Here is a 24,392-nt window from a genome sequence, read left to right on the forward strand (position 1 = left end):
AAAACGTTTGATAAAATTTGTTTATTTGTGCTGAAAAGCGCTGTATATTATATCACAAAAGTTTCAGACAAAAAGCAGTGAATTAATATGAAATGCGCGGAACAAATTTGAGGAATGTGCCCATTTGTTTACATTTTAACGCAGAATTAAAATTCAGCGCATTGAAGCGAATTTAATTCAAAAAAGAATTTGGCAAATATTTCGACTCGTTTTGCGTTTGCCATTCACTTTAGTCCTCTTTGCCTGGAGGAGTTTCTGTTTACATAAGCTTAAATGCACAACGGAGTAATTTGTTTTCGTGGCTCTCGCATCCGTTTGTCTGTGTTTTTTTTTAAATTTTGCGCTCAGTTCTGTGCGTACCATTTTTTGTGCGATTTCTTATCTACCTATGTGCGATTTCTTATCTACCTCTGGGAATCTGACAGAAAATTTGCTTCAGTCAGGGATTGTCTGATCTTGAGGGCACAAAATCATGATCAGAGATGAAGGATTAAACTCTATCTTAAACACTATATAACTTACATAATGTTTTCGGTTCTAGGCATCTATCTTACCTAAGTTTTCAACGGTAGACATACGTATTTTGGCGTTTCTAAATAATCTCTCTATAAAAACTTTTTGTCAACTCGTCTGATTAAAAAATGATATCTGTCAACAAAATCTCCAACCCTTGTTTCTTCACACTCAACCCGGCGTATAATTCATTTCCGGCAAAAATAATTTACTCAAAATTTTTTTAAATGAAACTCAAAAATTGGCCATGGAACATAAAAATTGGCTAAACACAACCATTCAGCGTAGGACCAACGCTAAATTAAACGCTAACTCAAGTTAGATCAACGTAAAATTTTAAGTGTTTATTTTTTGTACTTAAAACCAAACTATGTTTGACTAAATTAAACGCTAAATTATGCAAAATTAAAGGTAATTTAAGCGCTGATTTTATAAAGATTTATGGCTTAGAGTCACCAAAATTATATTTGATCAACGCTTCGAAATGTCATAATTATGCAAAATCAACACTTAAAAACGCCAAAATTATGTAAGATCAGCGCTATATTATGAGATACCTATACTATGCGCTATATTATGCAAAACCAGAAATTAAAGATGCTGATATTTTCTTTTCAACGCGTTTAGCGTAGATCATGTATTCACCATCGAGTATTCATCATCAAATTCAACGCATTCACCATCGTCAATGTTAAATAGCTTTGCATTTTTTATCGTTCGCAGCTCGGTCCTTGTATATTGTTGAGTAGAGAGTATTTGTTCAAAATCTGGTAGCCAATTTTTTCCTTGAGGTTACGTTAGAAACATTGTGAGTGCCCCTTTCAAACGATGTTGGTTAATTTTGGTACATTTTTTCGCATCCCCCCAGTGTTTTTACCCCCCCCCCCCCCCCCGTTACACATTTTATGTTGTTATATAGCACGTTACTATGTAAAAAAAATAGCACGTGCGACTGGGGGGCTTAAAAAAATAAGCCCACTAATTAGTGGGCTTATTTTTTTAAGCTGGGGGGGGGGGGGGGGGCAAAACAGAATAGATCCCATTTTTCTTGAGAACTTTTTTCAACTGTTTTACATAACTAATAACTTAAGTCATTATTGCGAATATGCCGATTTAAAAAATTAAAACAAACAAAAATTCTTGCAAAATTTTAAACAAAAGAAACGTCCATATTGAGTTTCTAGATGATAAATCAGACAAATTCGTGCTGATTTATTCGAGAAGTAAGTGATGACTTCTGTTGAACTATAACTTTTGTTGAAATGATCGAAGGAGAAGTATGAAAAAAGCCTAAATTGTCTTCAAGTCGAATGTTTTCGATCTTGAGCTAGAAAATGAAGTTTGAAACATAATTAAACGCCCTTTATCACCTGGGAACCTGTGTTATGCCAGGAAAAAACGGGGTTTGATTCCGGATCGACTGGTATAAATTCATCATTTCTGTACTCTACGCCGACCCACACAGTCATGTCCTCTATTGTTTGCAGAGAAATAATCAACCCGCTGAGATAGTCGGCAACTGCGGTTCCCCCGAATTGGCTGTACAGAAATTTTGAGTTGTATTCGAAACATTTTTCGACTGCCTCTTCGTAAGTGAAAGGGATCGTTTGAACAGCTGCTGGATATAGATCCTCAATCATAAACGTTGGTAGAGTAGGTGCCTTTAGAGTTGAAAAGTCCTGGACACATGAAAAGACTTTAACTAAGTGCTGGACTGTGTATTTATAGTTGTAAAGGAACCACGTTCGTTCCTTTATACTTTTCCGTCGCCCAAAACATTTCAATTTTGTAACTCAGAATATTATTTAAAACACGAAACGCGCACGTTTTAAAATGACGAAAGTCAACGGAAGTCAACTTCTGGATAAGTAGCAAATTCTGGCATTTTAACTTCTGGCACTGTAGAGTTCGGAAAATCAAAATGTGCACGTGAGTGTTTTAAAGCTTCACTTCCAATAATATTTATAGTAAGTGGTTTCCCATTTTTGGCCTTAACTTGTGTGCCCATGGCACGAATTGAAATATATATATATATATATATATATATATATATATATATATGGAGGTGGATTTGCTACCATGAGTGCGACTCTCAGAAATTAAAGTATCGTTGAAAAGTCGTGTTGGTATGCAAGACTTAGGCCGAAGAGCTTAAACAATAGTTAATAAAGACCCCCAATAGAATTTTAAAGTCTTTTCATAAGTCGAGGTCTAAACCTGGGTTTTCAATTCTTGCCGGGTGGTTGTGAATGAACCCTGCGTGGTTCCTTCAGATGACAGGATTGTATTGTTGGCAACATCAGTTGTTGTGACTCTAAATTTATGTGTCAAATCAAAACTATAAATCCAGAATCATATATTTTTAAATTGTGAGTGAGCCTTGTCCACTCTACTCAACAATCAGTTATCTCAACGGGAAACTACACAACTACACCCTAGTCGAAAAATCTTTGGTTTTTTAAATATAAGAAAAGGTCGGTTTTTTCTAGCTGAAAACGACGAAAATACGATTTTTACTCGGTGCCATTGTTTTTGTTCGGTATTTAACATTAGAAAGATTCGGCATTGTCGTTTATACACGTAAGACAAATTTTGTTTCATTTTTTGAACGTAGGAGAGATTCTGCGTCCTTTTTTTTACACGCAAGAGATTCGGTATCGTCGTTTCTTAAAAGTAGAAGAGACTGTTTCATCGCTTTTTTTATATAAAAGAAGGAGAAATTCGGAATTGTTGAGAAATACCGTGAACGTTTATCCTCTTGAGTTTTAACAACAGATTAGACCGACAGACGAAGCAAAACATGGTCGGCAGGTTTGTTTTCGAATGCAACCAACTGTCAAAAACTTTGCTTGTAAACTACAAAAAAGTATGCCAAAACTCAGTGAATTTGAATTAAACAATTAAAATTCTCTTCAATGTTCATCAAGTATGTTACATTTTCAATAACTCTGCACCATTTTTTCAGATTTTTTTAATTTAGGAAGTATGTTTTCAATTCAGAGATACATAGGAAAAAAAACCCTAATAATTTCTTACATCTGAAACAAAACATACCAGCGATCTCTTACGTTTAGACACCGAACATACCGATGGCCTCTTACATTTAAATACAGAACATGCCAAATCTTCGGAGACAAATACTGAATCTCTCTTGAGTCCAAAACCAAGTATACCGAGTCTTTCAAACGTTCCTCTGAACTGATGATGCCGAATAAACCGAGCGTAGCGGCGCTGTCTTACGTTTGAAACCGAAACTATACCTAAGGTTTCTTACAAATTTCGCCGTCCTTTTTGTTCGTTTCACCACCTCCATGTTTAGTATAAAATAATATTCACAGGAGCTCAATTGTTACTGTTCTTGGAATTGCTTAATTTTTTGGAAATAAAGTTTGCTGAATCCTTACTTTCTTCAACGACTAGGAGCTAAATGAGAAATCAAAAGTTTAAATTCACTTCGTTTGACATCAGAAAAAACAAGAGGTCTGCTTCTTCTTATGACTCAACATGTTGATTGCGGTGTCCAAAATCATAACTCGGATGAAATTGGGCAATTTTCCTGTTGCGTTACACTGTTCGGATCTTTTCCGTTTGTTACCACCCCAGTACGTTGTGCGCCCCCAGTTAAAGAACATGCGCCATTACATAGTAAATCATTATGTATATAATGCACGTGCATCTGGGGAGCAAATAATATGCTCCCACTAAGCTGGGGCGGGGGCACAAACGGAAAAGATCCCCATCTTCTCACCTAAACGTAGATTATTGGTCTTGAAGCTTTAATCCACTACATCTACTACATTTATAAGTAGTTATTTTTTCTAATTGTGAGAACGAAAACAATTATGAGAAAGAAAAAAAATGAAAGAGAGCAGTGTAAAGTTTATAAAAATTAATACTAAACTTGAAACTTACAACCTAATCAATATGAATGAGTTGCACCAGCAATATGAAAAAGCTTCATTGCTAGTGCAACTATTTTCTTCCCATTACTTCAGCATACAGATGTTAGAGAAAAACATATTTTTGACGGCAAAATTTTCGACCATCCAAATATGAGAACAGCGCAAAAAATTGCAGTGCTTTCTCAGTTGACATGACTCAAATTGATGAAAATAGAAGTAAATATATGGAGATATTTCATCCTCATGTAATTAAAGTTAATTCATTGCTATAAATCTGGTTATTCTATCAGTTTAGGGTCACTAAGTTCACTAATCTTTAGAAATGAGCTCATCAAAGCGGATTCAGCATAAAGGCGCATCCTATACAGAGTTTTTACAGAAAAATGGGTCATTATGTTCCGATAGAATTCGGAATTTTATCATGAATTTTACCATGGAATGTCTAATAAGTGCCATGCTCAGAACTCTTGACAGAGTAAAAATCATAATGGAAATACTATATGATTCAGTACTGAAATATTATGTGACTCAGATACGGGAGGTCTTTCCCTACGAAATTACAGCCCCCATTATGGTATAATTACCATGATGGGGGGCTATAGGTTATCTGACCATTAAGCTGGGGGGGGGGGGGGTTGGGGGGTAATGGGAAGACCCCATTTATAACAAATGAGCGTTTTCGGGCAGTTGTTTTAGTAATTGGGATCCCTGACATTTGCCCCCCCCCCCCCGTACTCTATGCACCCGCCCACTGACATGACTCAGTTACAGATCACGAGTTATAACATAGGATATCGAAACATGTAGCACGTGCGCTTTGTGTGATCATTTTCGATAAATATTTAGTTCAATACTGTGCCGTAAACTTCTGTGTGCTGAAGTTATAGAAGGAAAAAGCTGGGTGGTCGCGTTCACGCAATTAAATAACAAGTTTTCCCCAGATTGGCGGGGTAGGGGCCCTGCCAGATAGTATTCCTTTAACTAAGGATCCAGGGTGCAAAAACTTTTACGATCTCGGAACTGAGCCTGTAACTTTTGATGAGACTTTCCATGCGGCCCCGGAATGGTGAATAAATAAAAAGTCTACTAGGCCATATCTTCCAAATATGCTTGTGAGAAGAGATTTTGAAGGTTGGGGGGTCATAATGCGACTTTTTGAGAAAAGTGATCCCCGCTGGCAATTTTTTGAAATTTTTTCAAAGTTTTTGTGCAGACCGATCAAGCACATGTAGGAGTGTTATAGCGCTCAGAGAATTTGGAAGTCACAGAAAACAACATTTTTCATAAATTCGTGATTTTTGACATTTTTTTGTGATTTTTGACTTTTCTCTGAAATGATTGACTTTTGACCATTGACATCCATAATGAAAGTTGTCTGCCGTCGAAAAGTAGTGGGGGTCACAGAATTTTAATTTTGGCGTAGGGGCTTTCTAAACGTCATTTTTGAGCAACATTTTTTTGTTTTTTTTGGCGGTTAGGGGGCACAAGGGCCCTTTTTACCAGTAGTTTACTGCTAACCTAATTGAGCAATTGATGTTCTGTAAAGTCCAGTCGGTCATCCAAGCAGTTACTAAAGCACGCGAGAGATAAAAAATGCGAAAAAAATTAAAAGTTTTTGAAAAATTTGAAATTAGATTTTTGACATTTTGACCCAATATTTCGAAAATTTGACCAAAAAAGGCTTAAGTCCGAAAAAAAATCAATTTTCAAGTAACTTTTGATGCCAAAAACGTGCTTTTCGGGCTAATTTTTTTTTGGCCAGAAAACGAAAAAAAAACGCTGTTTTGAAAACTTTGAGAATTTTGCGATCTTATGATTTTTTCAGCATAAGGCAAAATCGGGACTGGCCGAGGGGCTTGCCCCTGAAGAAAGTCCACACATTAAACAGAAGGCATGATGGTGCAGCCTCTTGAAAATTCAGAGCCGGAACGGCTCGGCCAGGTAGACTTTGATGTTATGCCAAAGAGAGCGAAATGTGTGCTTTCCTATCTTTACTTTGAGGGAAAAGAATATCAGATTTTTTGTTTTACAGCCAACAGTAATCGCAATTTGGCAAACGCGTGGCACTACTGTGAGCGGCAAACACCTTAATTGTTTGACCGCTTGCCGAGAGGCGAAATTCTTGACCGCCCTAAGTAAGGACGGCTCGATGAAATTCCTTTGATTGTGTTGAAAGTGTTCCACGATATCCTATAAATTTTCGCAATTATTCTGCTTCCACCCCAACTTTTTGCGCATTTAACTTTTATTCCACGAATGCACACGTGTTATTTTTTACCTACCCAGTTTTAGGTGCGCGACTCTCGGACGCTCTGACCAGACCATTTGGGTATCACACAGGGGGCGGGGTGCGATCCAAAATACATGGTCTGAGAAACGCTTGAGTCGCATCATGGTCTGTACAGTGATCGCAATACGGTCTGGTCAGAGGGCAAAGTCACAATATATTCTCATCATAGGTCGCACAAATGTTTGAAAAATGGTTGCACTACGGTCTGATCAGAGACTAAAGTCTGGATATATGTTGCCCGAAGTTATGACCACAGATCATAAACCATAACCATATTTATTCCACTGTAGTTTTTAGTCACTGTTTTTTTTGAATCGAAAGAAAAGTTGCCGGCACATTAAAATGACTTTATGTTTATGTTTTTGTTATTAAGTTTTGTTTTATCCTTAACAAGATATACTACGTTGTTCAATTTTAAACTGAGTAGTACATAGGTTTGAATTGAATAACTTAAACAAATATCAACGGGTTATAATAACCTGTATTCAGGAATGATCTGATCATAGGACACAGTTTGGAGTATGGTCTGATCAGAGGACGGGTTGGTCGCGCTAAAGTCGCAAAAAATTTTGGGTCGCACCAGAGTCGCATGACATTTTGTGTCTCTCGATAGTCTGATCAGAGGGATTTGGGTCGCACAATGGTCTGATAAGAGGGCAAAGTCTGGGAAATAGTCTGATCAGAGCAGTCTAGGGCGCGTACCTAAACCTGGGTAGTAAAGTGCTATATAACAGCACATAAATTGTAAGCGGGGAAAACGCTGGTGGGGTGGGGACAGAATAGATCCTCGTTTTCATTGACTTGGTAAGTCTTTGTTTTTTTCAAAGGAAAATTTAGAAGAAAATGAAAATTTTGCTGAACTAAAAACTGATTTAAATAAAAAATTATAGTTTGACAAAACCCACTTTCAGTAGCTCGGTAAAAATCGCAAAACGGAGCTGTTACCTGGTTGGAGGTTGTTCTGATTTTTTCGTTTTTTTGGCGGTTAGGGGGCACAGGGGCCCTTTTGACCAGTAGTTTACTGCTAACCTAATTGAACAATTGATGTTCTGTAAAGTCCAGTCGGTCATCCAAGCAGTTACTAAAGCACGCGAGAAATAAAAAATGCGAAAAAATTAAAAGTTTTTGAAAAACTTGAAATTAGGTTTTTGAAATTTTGACCCAATATTTCAAAAATTTGACCAAAAAACGCTTAAGTCCGAAAAAATCAATTTTCAAGTAACTTTTGATGCCAAAAACGTGCTTTTCGGGCCAAAATTGTTTTGGCCAAAAAATCAAAGAAATAACGCTTTTTTGAAAATTTTGAGAATTTTGCGATCCTTCTCAGCATAAGGCAAAATCGGAACTGGCTGAGGGGCTTGCCACTGAAGACAGTCCACAAATTAAACAGAAGGCATGATGGTGCAGCCTCTTGAAAATTCATTCCGAGCCGGAACGGCTCGGCCAGGTAGACTTTGATGTTATGCCAAAGAGAGCGAAATTTGTGCTTTCTTATCTTTACTTTGAGGGAAAAGAATATCAGATTTTTTGTTTTACAGCCGGCAGTAACCGCAATTTGGCAAACGCGTGGCACTACTGTGAGCGGCAAACACCTGAATTGTTTGCCCGCTTGCCGAGAGGCGAAATTCCTGACCGCCCTAAGCAAGGACGGCTCGAGGAAATTCCTTCGATTGTGTTGAAAGTGTTCCACGATATCCTATAAATTTTCGTAATTATTCTGCCTCCATCCCAACTTTTTGCGCATTTAACTTTTATTCCACGAATGCACACGTGTTATTTTTTACCTACCCAGGTTTAGGTGACCGACCCTAGACCGCTCTGACCAGACCAATTGGGTATCACACAGGGGGCGTGGTGCGATCCAAAATACATGGTCCGAGAAACGCTTGAGTCGCATCATGGTCTGGACAATGATCGCAATACAGTCTGGTCAGAGGGCAAAGTCACAATATAGTCTCATCATTGGTCGCACAAATGTTTGAAAAATGGTTGCACTACGGTCTGATCAGAGACTAAAGTCTGGATATAAGTTGCCCGAAAATATGACCACAGACCATAAACTATAACCATATTTATTCCACTGCAGTTTTTTGTCACTGTTTTTTTTAATCAAAAGAAAAGTTGCCGGCACATTAAAATGACTCTGTGTTTATGTTTTTAATATTAAGTATTTTTTTAGCCTTAACAAGATTAACTACGTTGTTCAGTGTTAAGCTGAGTAGTACATAGGTTTGAATTGAATAACTTAAACAAATACCAATGGATTATAATAACCTGTATTCAGGAATGATCTGATCATAGGACACAGTTTGGAGTATGGTCTGATCAGAGGACGGGTTGGTCGCGCTAAAGTCGCACAAAGTTTTGGGTCGCACCAGAGTCGCACGACATTTTGTGTCGCACGATAGTCTGATCAGAGGGATTTGGGTCGCACAATGGTCTAATAAGAGGGCAAAGTCTGGGAAATAGTCTGATCAGAGCGGTCTAGGGCGCGTACCTAAACCTGGGTTGTAAAATGCTATATAACAGCACATAATTTGTGAGCGGGGAAAACGCTGGTGGGGTGGGGACAGAATAGATCCTCGTTTTCATTGACTTGGTAAGTCTTTGTTTTTTTCAAAGGAAAATTTAGAAGAAAATGAAAATTTTGCTGAACTAAAAACTGATTTAAATAAAAAATGATAATTTGACACAACCCACTTTCAGTAGCTTGGTGAAAATCGCAAAACGGAGCTGTTACCTGGTTGGAGGTTGTTCTGATCCTTCAAACGCACATTTCAAGAAAGATCTAGAATCTCCAATGTCTGCATTGTCTTGTCGAAAGATGAGTTGGCAGAATGACGGACGACAGAAGTTGTAATATTCACACTGCCAATCGTGGGTACATATCAAACTACAGTGACTCTTTGTAAGAATAGAAAAATCCTCAAAGTATAACTGATCATTTTGTTTGTCCTGAGAAGATTGCTCGCTTTGATAAATCTGCAACCTTAAAAAAAGTTTTGAACACCGTCCTTCACTCAGTAAGAATTTCATATTTTCAAAAATTTCATTTTTTTCTGATTTCTTAATTAACTTAATGAAAAGCGAAATCCGAGTGTTTATTGCAATTTCAGAAAAAAAATGGACACTGAATTTGAGCTGATTATAATGCACAAGCAATGTCCTCCATGCATCAGTACTGAATCTTCCCTCTACTAACGGTTTATAATGATTCAGTACTGATTTACTCTGGCACTTAGGTCCTTGATATGATTTTTTCGTGACTAACATTTAAAACATGAGAAAAAAGAAAACAATTTTTCTTATTCAAATAGCCAAGCAGTTCAAGTTTAGGTATTGTAAACATATAGTTCTGCTTCAGATTAATACTAAAGGCCGAATTCAAACATTGAATTGTTTTTCTGAACGGTGCTATGGTTAATTGTAACTGTAACTTGTTTTCCTGGTTGCATGACAAAATACCCAATGCCAAATTGCTCAATGTGCCAAAATACCCAATGCATTATACCCAATTTATTCCCTTTGATGTTTTTGTTCATTAATCCGATTACAAATTAGCACTCGGTTTTACAAGCATGTCTTCTCTTGATTAAGCTTATGTTTTACACCCATGTTTACTTGTGATAGTTTCATATCAAGTCTCACGGGCCGCTGAGGCATGGCCAAATGCACTAGCTATATATTATGTTAAATAATTGTTCGGGTAATTTCAACATTAGGATTAAATTTTGGGTATATTTTGGGTATTTTGTTACTTTGGGCAGTTTGGCATTGGATATTTTGTCCTGGGACGTATTTTCCCAATGCGCAATTATAATACATTTTGAGTTTCATCACCAATTAGGTTTTGCTTTCAATTCGACCTAACTAACCTTACCGTAGTTATTAGATGATCTAAATACTGACAGTAAGTACAACAGTGACAAATTTTTGTCCATACGTCTGACTTTTGCTCAAGAATTGGTGTCGTGAATAAAAGTAATGTCTTTTTTTTTCAAATATAAAGCAACTAAATTCACTAAGCATCGGAAATGTCAATTTACTCTAATCGTAAGTCATGTCCGTAAATATGTAGGAAAAACTCTGTAGCTTTTGCTACATAAAGAAGGAGGATATAATAGCGCCAGTGTAACTTTTTTCTATTGAAATTTAGTCATTTGTATCGGTTATTTTATTTTTTTTAAGGATTCTAAACTCATTTTAAAACAATTAACAAATTTAGAGTGGCAAACTTTTGCTTCGCCCACATTTTTAAGATTCAAGAAAACTGTGATTTGCATGAAACCCGAAGCTATTTTCATTAAATGTCTAAAAACTTTAAAAATTTACCTATAATTTGCTTTGGATAAAACCAGTTGAAGTGAAATAAAAAAAGGAAAACAAAACGTAAGAATTATTGAACCCATTGTAAACTTCATCGAGGACATGAAAAATACTTTGTTATGCCTTGGAAAAACAAATAAACAATTCAACGCAAATTTTATTCAGTTATGTACGCAATTTCATTTTCCAGCTAAACCAATTTTGCAGTAAATTAAGTCACTGCATATTAATGGCGTAAAATGATGGAAGGCATCAAATTTTAAAATTGGACAAAAATATGACAATTGAGTCCCAAGTACTTCAAATAATTAACCGGGTGATCGGTATATCATTCAGTTATTTCTAGTATTGTAAATCATGTCTTAGTTCTCAATTATGATCTTTCATGATCTCTACAATTCGAAGATTTGATAGAAAGATGTCATCTTAAATGGCAAAGATATAAACTCAATCAACTTTCATGAGCCGACAGTCAGGCCCAAAATAAGACTGAAGAAAGTGACCTGACCATTTTTTCATTATTTCTGTGAGATGTGTTTTTTTTTGCTTTTTAAAAATGGATTAAATGTCATAACAGGGCTTAGCAGAGTGTTTGCATTCTTACGCCCTTCAAAAGTTGTGAAATGACTCGTGTCTGTGATTCAGTACTGATTTACATTAAAGTTAATTTTGTCTAATACACGTCTGGATTTGCGTTGTTTTTTTTCCAGGAAATATAAAATGGTTCAATGTCATTATAAGGAGAAAGTTTATTATAAGGAGAAAGTATAAGGGGAATTATTTCATTCATAGCAAGTTTAATCATCAGTGTACAAAGTGAGTCCAGAGAAGTTCCAGACATTTTAGTTCGCAACAAACCTCGAATGAAATGCATACAAACGCACTCCTTATGCTTAGAACTGTATAGCAATAAAAATAAGCTTGTTTTCAATATGAATCACAATTCTGTTTCAAATTGGTTGATATCCATGAAAAAGAGCACAGACAGGAAACTACTCCTTAAATTAGATTTGTTAAGTGTTTATAGATTAAGTGTTTATAGATTAAGTGTTTATAGATTATATCCTCAATTACTTCAGCACTTTGAGGCTTTACTGTTCTTCAGCATTGTTTTCCCCAGACATTCAACTTCATTCAAATTTTAAGACGTTTTTTTGCAAGATCTTACAATTCTCGTAAGATAAGCGTTCGGATCTTGCATCTTGCAAGATAAAAAGTAATTTGCAAGATGCTTGCAAGATATTACAAAATAACTTTTGGAGTTCGTCTGGGGTCTTCAATTATAGATCAAGCTAGAATATTCAAAATGCATTTTGTTGGAATTTATCATTGTTCGATAAATCGAGGAATCTTATAGGTCTTCTTGAGACATTGGCCTTGATTAAAAAGAACATTATTTTGCCCAACCGCATACAAAGAAGTAGTTGTTCGCACATTATTTTGAGTACAATCAAACTTCTCAGAGGCAAAAAAAATTCCGAATTGATTCACAAAAATTCCCGGGTCGAGGTGTCACCGCCGTTCAACGCAGAAATATGTAAGACAAGCGGTGAATGCGGAAAATGCCGTGAAATTACATAAATCAAGTGGTGAATGCGGTGAAAAAAACCATTATCACCTGGTAGCGGTGAAATTACATAATTTCACCGCTGAATATAGCGGTGAAATTACATTAATTCACGGCTTTGAAAAAAATGTCAAAACTATGTCAGATAAACGGTGAATCCAATGAAAAAACACAAATTCACCACTTAACTTAGTGGTCAAATAACATAAATTCAACGCTTAGAAAACGCTTCGAATTGTCTTTTGTTCAACGAAGTTAAGACACATTTATTAAAAGACGCACAGAAAATTTACCAACGAATAAGCATACATCTCTTTTCGAAACTTTTCTTAAGCGGCGAATTTATATAATATCACAAATAGAGTATGCGGTGAACTTACAAAAGAATCATCGCATTTTACGCTGAAGTTTGTTTATTCACCGCTAATCTTACAAAAGTTCAACGCATATGATTTACAAAAAATATAGTGAATTTGATTTAAATTCAAAACAAATATGCTAGAGTTTAGTGACAAGTGGCACACTGGATGATGTAGTGACTGACATGCAGGAGGTGAGAGGTTCGATTACGTGCAAGGACGGTAACTGAATTCAGCGGTGAAATGTGATGATTATATGTAAGTTCACCGCTTACTCTAGCGGTGAACTTACATAATTTCGCCGCATTCACCGCAACACAACCAAAATTATGCAGGAAATTTGCGGTGAAAACGCCAACTTTTTACCGCTTATCTTTTATATATTTCCAAATATTCTTGACCCGGGTTCAAAGAATAGTTTGGCCTGTGACTGCACCTCCTTGGAAAAAAGTCCTTACAAACAATATAATGCCCAAATATTTTTTTTCACGGACTCTGAGCGCAAAAAATCTCGTAGTAAAATCTGAATGGAATTTTTGCTGGAACGTTTACAAAATTATCCAAAGTTCAAAATTTCCCATCAAAAAACGTGAGAAAGATAAACAAAACTTACTTTAGGATTATCAGGAAAATTCAGACTTCAAGAATCTCCAAATCTGTTCATACTTCATCAAAAAACATGACTGAGCATATCAGGTTGAAAGGAACATATAATTACAACCCCTTTTTTTATGGGTATCGAGTCGGGAAAAATATTCATGAAAACACTGTTGCAAAAAGAAATTTCTTATACATTGAAAAAAAATTTGGTTACTCATGCAAATTTCTGATGTCAGGACAATATACCCAGAACCATAATACCCCAGGCAATAATATCCCATTCCAAAAAACCCAATATGCTAAATTACCCAATACCAGAATACCCAATGTTAATTTATCCGATGCCTTAAAACCCCATTTTAATTTACCCAATGCCAGACAACCCTATTAAAAATTTTACTGTTATAATCTTGAAATTAACGTAAATCCCATAATTAAAGTACCAGTCTACAATTAATTACAAATTAACTAATTAGACGCAATTTATGCAAACAAGACTCAAAATTGTCACAGAAAATGATATTCGAAAGAAATCGACGCGTTATTCAATTCTTTAAACTTAGTGAGAATTATACACTAAACATGACCAAAAATTACTTGGGGTGCGCCCAAGCAGAACAGATTAACTTTAATACCTGATGGACATGAGTCTCAAAAGAAATTAGAAAAAAGAGAACTGCGCATTAAAAATGCTCCTTACAGAGCTCCTTTACATGTAAAGTTACGGCCATTAACACTGCAAAAAAATTAATATCAAAGAAAAACGAGCATGGTCATGAAATTATTCCGCGACAATTACAAGCAAAACAGATTCTTGGTCAAATGAAGGAGACCGCAAGAACAGAACAGAATCTAGTCAATATTTTGATGTTTGACAGCAGTCTATTACCAATCGGCTCCGTTGTTTCAACGCAGTTCTCTTTACCAAGCAGAGCTTCAATAAATTGGACACTAAGCCGCCAAAAGCAACCGAAAACCAACAGAAACTGCCAATTACAGACAGACGTTTCGAACTGCCTACCATTTTAAAAAACCTGCTCTTATGACAGGGGAACAACTGAAGAGAGAGTGCTGATATTTGGCACAGAAGAAAATCTAGAATCGCTGAAAACCAGCAATGTGCTTTGACTCTAAGGCGAAACTTTCTAAATATCTCCCAAACCGTTATACCAAATATACACAGTTCATATTCAGATTGGCGGACTTTATCCACCTTGTGTTTATGTCTACCCAGCAACAAAAGAGAGAACTCGTATCAGAAGCTTCTTTTTGTCTTGAATGAACTTACTGGTGAAGTTTAGCCGGGAAAAATTCTCCTGAATTTTGAGAAGGAGGCAATCAAATTCTTCTCAGTACAAAATTCATCAATTGAGTTAAAAGCGTGCTATTCTCACTTGTGTCAAAGTTTCGACAGGAAAACATGCAAACACAGCTTGAAAAAAACTCGAACTAGCAATGAAATTGTGTACGATTCCCTCACTCAGTTTCGTCCCTGAACCAATTGTATCGGCCTATTTTGATCTTGTAATTAAAGAAGAACAATAACTCTGTAAATTTGCTAAAATAGACATAGAATTTTTACAGATGATAGACGAAATGACCTCGTACGTTCCCAGAACGTGTTTTCGGGTTAAAAAAATGGCGGAATCGGTAGAGAACGTCAATATCCTTTGGCCCACAAAGGTCAAAGGTCAATATCCTTTGGAACCACAACAAAGATGCAGCTGATGACTTAGCAGGAGATACAACTGCAGTTGAAGGCTGGCATTTGGGTGCTACTACCCTGGACTTTTCTAAAGAAGATAATACTCTGTGCTGCAAATCAAAAGTTCAACCTTATCAAAGCTCTAAGCCGAAAGGAAAACAGGAGCCCAAAGAAATACAGATTTCTGAAAGAAAACGTCGAAAACACCGCAAACAATTTCAAAACTTATAATAACTCATATTTAAGTTCACTTGCTTACTATAAACATTCCTGACTTTTTTACTTGTTATATATATGCGTTTTGTGGGGTTATTGGATAAATGTTTTTTTTTTAAAAAAAAGAGTTACTTAAAAATTAAAGGAGATAGAGAGCTGATAACTGGACAGTGGATTTTCAGTGTGCAATAGTTTTGAAGATTCCATTCTCCACACACTACCATCACCACCATAGCTGCTATTGGCAAGCTTTCTCAACTTTTCCCAATTTTTTGTTACCGATCGTTTCAATAAGTCATTTTACAATTTTTTGAGGATTTGTCTTTCTACAGCAGAATTAGAACCACTGCCCTGTTTTTGTGCAAAAACCGCTGCGCCAATTCCGCTTTGTACGTTGGTCAAAGCTGAAGGCGGTTTGACTTAAAAGACACTTTTATCTAAAAGGTGGTTTGAGCTTAATAGCGGTTTGACAGAAAAGCGGCATTTCAGTCGTCAAAGTTATTTGTTCTAATTTAAGATTTCCCGTGCCAGCGTTCTATAAGTTCACCTCATTTCGTCTCGCTTAGTTCTCTATATGCAAATTTAGGCCTTACTATTTTGCCTTTGAACATTAAATGAGAATTTTTTTTAAATCAAAGTCAGCATCAAGTGATTAGTTTTATTGTTACAATCGGGTATATTTGTGTATTAAGTATAATGGCATTGGGTATTTTTGCATTGGGTAGAATGGCAGTGGGTATTTTGTAATGAAACTCAAATTTCTATAATTTTAAACTCCGCCCTTATGAGTAGGAATTGAAAACTTGCATGACTCTTGCAAGATTTTAAAATCCTCAATGAGATGATGCTCTATAATTTTTATGGGAAAACACAAAGTAAATTAAATTTGTGAATTGAATCACAATTTTAATTCAGAAATGTTTTTGCCCCCTTATTTGTACTAGAACTAAGTTTTGATTAAAATATTCAATTCCATGTAATTTTCGAAACCCAAATTTTTTTTGGCGAAGAAACAAAACACCCTTCCAAATGTATTCAAAAGCTTGAAAGAATCTGATATACGGGTAACATAAGCTCTGCTGCTCATTAAAAATTAAGAGAAATCAACGAGAATAAAAATTAGGGTTTTTGTGTTTTCTGCACAACTGGTCTTGTCCCACAATAAGGTTAGTCTTTTTTTCAAAATTGGCAATGCATTATATTCTTTTTTTTGATAGCCAGAAAATCAATCATTTTAAAAATCCGCTTCTGATTGGTTTTGTTTTTTCGTAACAAATACGAAGCTCAATATCAGACAGCAGATATTTATTGCGCTATTTTGTTGAATGCTATTGCCAATCTTTTGACAATGCGAAGTTAAAACACCCGAAAAATTTTTTATAGGAGTCTTAAATCCCGGCCAAAGTTCGCTCTAGATTTTTAAGAGTCATGTCAGATATAAAACTTATATTAATACCTTATCAATTTTACGGAGCACTTTTTAAAACAGAACTTTTTGCAGAGTTTACAAATACTAGAATTAAAAAATTAGGATTCTTTTTTAAAATTTAAGATCATTTTTGATAAAAATAAGATTCATTTTGACTCTTCCATGCAACTTTAGAATTTTGACCGTTTGAAAGTTGCAAATTTCAAACGGTCAAAATTCAAAAATTCCATGGAAGCATCAAACTGAGCAATTCTTGAATTTATCCAAAATAACTTAAAATAATTATAAAAATTAATCATAAGTTTTTTCTTGTATTTGTAAACTCTGTGAAACTAATTTTGTTGTGGCATTGATAAAAGATTGTGCCCAAAAGTGACAAAAAAATTGATAAGGAAGTCATATAACGTTTATGTCTGAGCTAAAATACTGTTAAACTGGCGGGATTTTTTTGTTTCCGTAGGCATGATATTTCAGATTATTTTGAGTGGAATGTCATTGGCAGCTCCTGTGCAGTGTCACGTTTTACAAAATTAACTATTTTCTGAGGTTTTGAATTTTTCAATTTGCTGATTATCGCAGAAACAAAATGTTTCATTTCCATTTGGAGCATCAAACAATCTATAACTTCAAATGTTTTAGCTTCAATTTTTTTTGTACGACAATTCAAAAATGACTATGATTCGATTGTTCGCTTGTCAGCATTTCTTTTTCTTAATCATTCAACTTTTGACTGGTTTGCTGTACCCTTTTGATTATCAATTGATTCAACACAATAGATTTTTCGTTGTCACATTGGTTTCACGGTGAACTTATTTTTTGGACATCAGCAACGATAATTTGTGCGTGAGAATGTTAGTACTCGATTTCTTTTCTGGCGAAATTACTACTTCTAATATTTTCTCGACAATTATTTTGGGAGCTAATGAAAATTATAATTTAAAAATTTTTATGATAAAAACTTGGTAGATTTCTTTTTCTAAAATTAGGAATATCTTTCAAGAGGCGCGCTGTGTTTCATTGATATTTTTTAACTTCTTTTTATCGTTTCGGTCCTTAGCTAAATCTTCACAAAATGGAATCTTGTTGTCGAACCTGTTAATTCTGTACAAAAAAAGTTACTCCAGCAAAACCGAAATTCAATCCCGTATGAAGTTCATCGGCCGCTTCAATTTTTATGTAACATACTTCCGATTAATTGGGTGAAAATTTAATCTTTTACCTGGCCACTATTTAAACATGTTCATTTTCATCTATAGATTGAATAAATTGAACATTTTTGAAGGGCGCGATAAACACGCAACAGATAGAAATTTTAAAACTATGAGCGGATACAGCGCGGTATCTTATTTTTGCCATATATGTATAATTGAAAAGGTCTCAATATAAAAGCATATGATTGTGGATTAGTTGCAACCACGCACTAAAAAAATAGATTATAACTTCAAATTGAAACTGAAATGAAGCCAATGTGACGTCACGCTTAGCGATACAGAGTTACAATGAACTTTTTAACAAGGAAGATAAACTGACAGCAGTTGTAACATTGATGCTTATTGTGCATTTATGAACACATCTTCAAATAAATATTCTTACCATTTGGTTCAGAATACTGGCAAATTTTTATCATATGAAACTTTTATTGTCATATCTCTCCTCAATATCAAACAATATACACTCCCTTTTTCAGCTGATAGAAATAATTGACCCAATTAAGCATTAAAGCGAACACAGCTGATGAAAAGATTGAATTTTTAATTTCAATCACTTGACTTGATTGAGCAGGTTTTTCCACTATCTGGTATAATCACATTATGCATTTTAATTCCAATATATGTGAGCTCTTGGCGAAAAAATGATTTCATTTTGTTTTCTTAACCTTATTTGTCTTTTTATTGTTGTACCGTTTTTGTCCAATGCGGGCTTTAGTTAAATTTTTGAACATTGTATTGATATGGCAAGGCCACAAAAATTTTTCTAAGTCTATTTACAATAGGTTTGTTAAAATATGTCTTAATCCAGGTTGAGGTCCCAGACGGAAACAAGGAAGTCCAGACCGAAAATAAACGGAAGAGGGGGGACTGTGCGTTCAAAACTCTATAGTCTGGAAACATCAAAAAAGCAACATGAAAAACGAACTGAAGTCTGAACATGGATGCACAAAAGTCTGGACACGAATGCACGAAAGTTTGGACATGGACACTTTATGTTTTTCAGCCTTTTTAAAATAACTAATAGCAATCCGATGATTTATAGAAACCCTACTCCAGACTACCCACTCCAGTGCGGCGTTCAAGGCAGAAAGCCAAAACAAACTTGGGTTAAGAAAAATATTATCAAATGTCAAATACTGAAAGAATTGCTCTGTTTTTCCGTTGTACTTAAAACGTTTACTTACTGAGTTATAAAAGACGCTCAAACGGAGAAAAATCAAATTCACGCTCTACAGGTCACAGATATATCATGTTAAGCAAAAACAAATTTCGCAATGCTTCCTTTTAAGTTGAAGCAATGTTTTATAAAGCCGTACTAACCAGTTAATATTTTTTTTTACCTACGAAACAATTAATTTACGCTAATTAAAAGTACATAAGATATGTGTAGATACTGCAGTTTAGTTATCGACTAACTTTGAACGCACGAAAGTCTGATCACTAACCCACAAAATCTGGCGAACGCATGAAGTCTGTTGATTTCACGCAGTTCTGAACAATAACGCAGAGAATTCTGATGAACACATGAAATTCTTGTGAACGCACGTTGGTCTGAACATGAATGTGCCAAAGTGTGGTAAACGCACAATATCTGGCGAACACTCGCAAGTATGAGGAACGCGCAAAAAAAGACCATGAACGCAAAAAATTTTTGACACAATTTCTTTCCACCTAGGACGGTCTGGACAAAGACATTTGCTGCCCGAGACGGTCTGGAGATATTGGTTTCCCTTTTGCACCTCAACCTGGGAAATGCAGTTAATTATAGCACAACAAGTTGTTTAGTGAATTAATTCAACGCAAATTTTAATTTCAAAGTGATAAATAATTGTAAACTACTACTTACTGTATTACAAAAAAGTGAAGAAAAATTGACTCAAAAAGGAGACAAGATAAACATTAATCCTTTTGTCAAATTTGTCGGCTATTTCGAACGAATGAACTAAACAACATTTCCCCATTTTGTGGGGGCTGGAAATATTTTAGCCAGCCCTAATTTGTTTGCAGCTAATTTTAGCCAATCAATATCTCTTGTGGAGAGATAGAAATGCTGCATCATAGGAAAAAGCTTGAGGTACTAAATCAATTAATCAATTGTGAATGAGGTTTTTGAAATTTCCAGTTGCCTGAATAAAAATTATGGCTCAAATTTTTCAAAATTAAAATTAAAGCTCAAAGTTTTTAAGTTTTCATATAATTGATTGAATTGTATTATCTAATTTTCGTGAATAAATGGCAACACTTTTTGCAAAAACATATCAGTGGTTCTATGAAAATTGCCTTTTTGGTGTGTTTTTGTTGTATTCTCTCTTCGTCTTATCAATTATTGGACTTATTGGGTCCCAAAGTTATGCAGAATTAACGCTGCCTAAATTTTTTATTCCTTTCTAACTTAGGGCTTGCGTTCACCCACCCATCACCCTTCCAAAAAAAGTATTTCAGAAGATAATTGTTAGTATTGCTGAAAAGAAATTAAGGTACGCAAAATTCAGACAAGTGTTTTTTTTACAGAAAATATATCCTTCAATTTTAATTAGAACTCTGCTTTATTTCCCTGGTTTTTTGCAATGAGAATTGAAATATTTTAGTCTATCTCTGGTTAAAAATTGGTTTTTTTATTCAGTTTGTGACTTTTAATTGTAAAATGGTTTTAATTTGCCTGGTTTGTAGCATTCCCAAGATTTACTGATAATTTTATTGTCAGAATTTAATATTGACAAAAGATTTGTACTGTTTGCGTATTGTACTGGAACAGCAATTTCAGATTAAACAACCTAATTTCAGGGAAAAATGAATTACTATGTATGTCTTTACGAGCGTCTACGGATAACTATTTACAAAGAAAGTGGCAGGCGCCTTCCGGTTCCAATCTTTGTTCAACGCGGAAAGCGCTTTAATTCTGTGAAAGTGGTTTCTACAAAGGAAATAAAAGCATTCAAATGAAAAATAGGATAACATAAATGTGAAAAGTAGTATGTGTGAAATGCGAAATTTATGATTTTTTGTTTTGAGATTACTAAAATGAGGGATTATACTGCAAATAATATGCCGCATAATTTTTTGCGGAACGCGCTTCAGTCAAACATATTTTGCGGTAGAAATCAGTCTTCACTTTTCAACTTCCACTTTAAAAGTGAAAAATACTGAGCGTAATCTTCATATAGGGAACTGCATTTCCGTGACAGTTATAAGTATGTTTTACACGCACAATGTATTCACATAGGAAAAGTGAAATCTGATAAAAGATTAATTACATTTAAAAATTCTGTTTCTGGTTTCTCACGGTATAGCCGCTGTTCGTATACACTATCCTAAATGTTGGAGAGAGGGAAAATAATACTGATAGTACTCAAAAACTAAAGCTTTCATAATCTGATATCTTGAAATTTGGAAAATAGATTAAATGTTAATCGTAGCGATGTTCAAAAATTTTCTCTAGGCAACAATTATATGTGAGTGACAATCGAACTCAAAACAACGAAACAGACCGGCTATATTATGAAGACTTGACTGTTCTATCAAAAAGTCACTGCAGTTTTAAATGCAGTCACGATTCGCAGTGCGATTATTTCAACTTTTGTCGGCCTTTTTTCTGCTACTTGGTCTTTCGTCAGAATGCAACAGACTTTGAATATTCTAGAATGTTCTTGGATTGCACCTTTGGGGGATCAGAAAGCCTGGAAATCAGGTAATATATTTCAATTTGAAGATGTCGAAATTTTAATAGTGCAATAATTATTATATTGGAAATTTTTCCGAATAAAGCCAATTTTCTTTTTCCATAAGTAAAATTATTACGACAATAATCTCTAAATTGTTTGCGAATGAGAAAAAATACCATTTTTCAGAGATTTTATAGCCTTAAGTGAATCTGAATTTTTATCTCATTGCAATTCGTATAATGCAATTTAAAAATAATGACCAGTTGAACTATTTAAAGTGCTCAATAAAAGCAGCAATCTAAGTCAATTAAACTTCGCGATTCCATATGTCATTTGGAGGTCTTTTATCTAGACTCTATCTCTATGGCGGAGATCTTTTTGCATGCTCATCAGGGGAAGGCACATCGTTTGAACATACACCGGCTAACTTTTTTTTAACGAAAAGTTCACTATTTACTCCTTAATCCTTTATGTGGCAAAATATTTCCAGTTTATAGACTCCAAACAATTTTCCGGGTAGCCAGGTTGAGGTCCCAGACGGAAGCAAGTATGTCCAGACCGAAGATGAACGCACGAGGCAGCGTTGTAAAAATTGAAAGCAACTGAAACTAACAAGCGTTAAGTTTAAAAAATCAGCTCTAATTTAGGCTTTTATTGAAAAAGTACGCCCCAAAATTTTTCAAAATGCCATATTTTAATGAGTAGTCGATTCAGGCCAAAAAATCTTTCGGGAATTAAATGAACAATTATGCTTTTTAGCATACCTCAGACAACTTTGAGACCAACTGGCCATAAAGTACAAGTTAGTGATCGAAATCAAGACAATTCTGACCCTGACGACGTTTTTCATTCAGATCCTGTTAAAAACGCCCGCAGTTTACTCGAAGGACCCTATTACGACAATTTGTTCTACATTCAAAGGTCAAAATTGACCTTTAATGAAGCCAGTGAATCATGCCAGAGGTATTCAGGTAAGCACTTGTTCGGAGAGATCGATTCGGAAGCTCGCGCTTTGGAAGTTGCGGAGGCTTTGGAGGAGTTTTCAATTAGAAGTGCTTGGATTGGATTGGAATTGGAGAACGGATTGTGGGTGCCTTTGAATTCTTATGAAAACCCAATTTTTCCAGATTGGGCCGATGGCGTGTAAGTAAATGACACAGATAACATAAATGAATCTAAACTTAAGACAAACATAAAGGAACAATTAGAATTTTTTCAATCGGTTGTTTTTACCAGAATGATGATTTGGCGTCAAATGGTTAGACAAAATTGAAATATGTTAAGTCCAAATAATGATAGGTTATTTATGTACTTTTCTGTTATTAAGTATCTTCGAAGTACACTAACTTTGAAGGCTTACTGTAACGACTTACTATCTTAATTTTTTCGTCCAAATTATTTGTAACACTGAGAGATTTTATATAAAAAAATAATTAACCCGTCTGATAAATCAATGGCGCATAATTTAAATTTCATCAATAGTTGAAGCATTAGTTCATAGCTGATGATTTTTTCTAATTATATCAGATTGATTCTAGCACACGATAAACGCTTTACAGTTTATCAAATAAAAATCAGAAGCCCATAGGTTCCGTTTTTTTCCAGAATCTTTACCCGAACTGATATTCTTTACACAATAGTCCTGTCGCTATAAAGTTGGGATAAAACTCTCATCTTCGTCGTAGAAACAAAAATTTATGATCGGTATGGTCAGTGTGATTATGGCGTTGTACTACATAAAACACACCTAAAGATAACATAACCAAAATCATCGTTTTAATCTAATGAAAACAGAATCTTACGTTTGAAATTGTTCTTTTGTCAATGAAGCTTGATATCACTTATGCAACACAAAGCGATCGGACCTTTTCAATTTAACATTTCGAATTTTAGAACTTTTTTTGATAAAAACTGAAATTTTTTTCAAGCTTTTTAAAAACATTCGTTTTTATTCAGTTTTTTTTGCCTCAGTACCTAGGTAGCCTCCTGCAGGGTATCAAAGTATGTTTTACATAATTGAGTGGGGCAATGTAATGGTTTTCAACGTTTTAAAAAAAAAACGAATCTCTATTTTTTAAAATTTGAAAATTTTTCTGAAAATTATTGTCTATTGATCTTTATGAGCCAATGAAATTTTAAAGGCTCGGAATTGGGTGACTGGAAAGCCTCTAAAGACACAGAATTGATTCTGAAGATATTATAATTACACTTTTTATCAACATTTCGTTAAAATTTGCTATTGAATTCAATTTGTTTGACCTTCTTTCTGCCATTTCTTGAGTTAATTGATCTTCAAGGGCCAATGAATTTTTTCAGGTTTGGCCGATAAAATAATGATCGATTTCGGAGAAAAAATTGGTTTTGAACATATTTTTGGAATAGATTTATTTACAGGGGTCAAAATTTTGACTTCGGGGTAAAATCTTCAAGAATTTTAGCAATGAGTTTTTTATTTTGTTTGATTGCTTTAATTTCTCAAATTTCCGAGATGATTTTGTTTGTTTTTTTTTGGCTGGCATTGATAATTGATCTGCTGGTCAGGTAGAGTACTTCTAAGTTTTTCATTCATATCTTTGTTTATCAGGACGTGTCTTGCTATGTTTTTCTTTTGA

The 24,392-nt window shown here is 34.9% G+C and overlaps 2 protein-coding genes across 2 annotated transcripts in view; one reads left to right on the top strand and one right to left on the bottom strand.

Annotated features, from left to right (window-relative positions):
- LOC142345630 (vacuolar protein sorting-associated protein 33B-like) overlaps window positions 1-24,392 on the bottom strand; it is a 227,883-nt gene that overhangs the window by 19,222 nt on the left and 184,269 nt on the right. The window lies entirely within an intron of this gene.
- The window catches only part of LOC142346134 (uncharacterized), a 46,745-nt gene continuing 43,805 nt past the window's right edge, over window positions 21,453-24,392 (top strand). Inside the window, exons 1-2 of the mRNA XM_075398640.1 lie at window positions 21,453-21,806; window positions 22,540-22,923. Coding sequence (XP_075254755.1) covers window positions 21,760-21,806; window positions 22,540-22,923 — 431 coding nt within the window. The 5' untranslated portion in view covers window positions 21,453-21,759. The remainder of the gene's footprint in view (window positions 21,807-22,539; window positions 22,924-24,392) is intronic.

This window comes from Convolutriloba macropyga, chromosome 9 (genome assembly GCF_964194025.1).
Source record: "Convolutriloba macropyga chromosome 9, txConMacr16.3, whole genome shotgun sequence".
Lineage (NCBI taxonomy): Eukaryota > Metazoa > Xenacoelomorpha > Acoela > Convolutidae > Convolutriloba > Convolutriloba macropyga.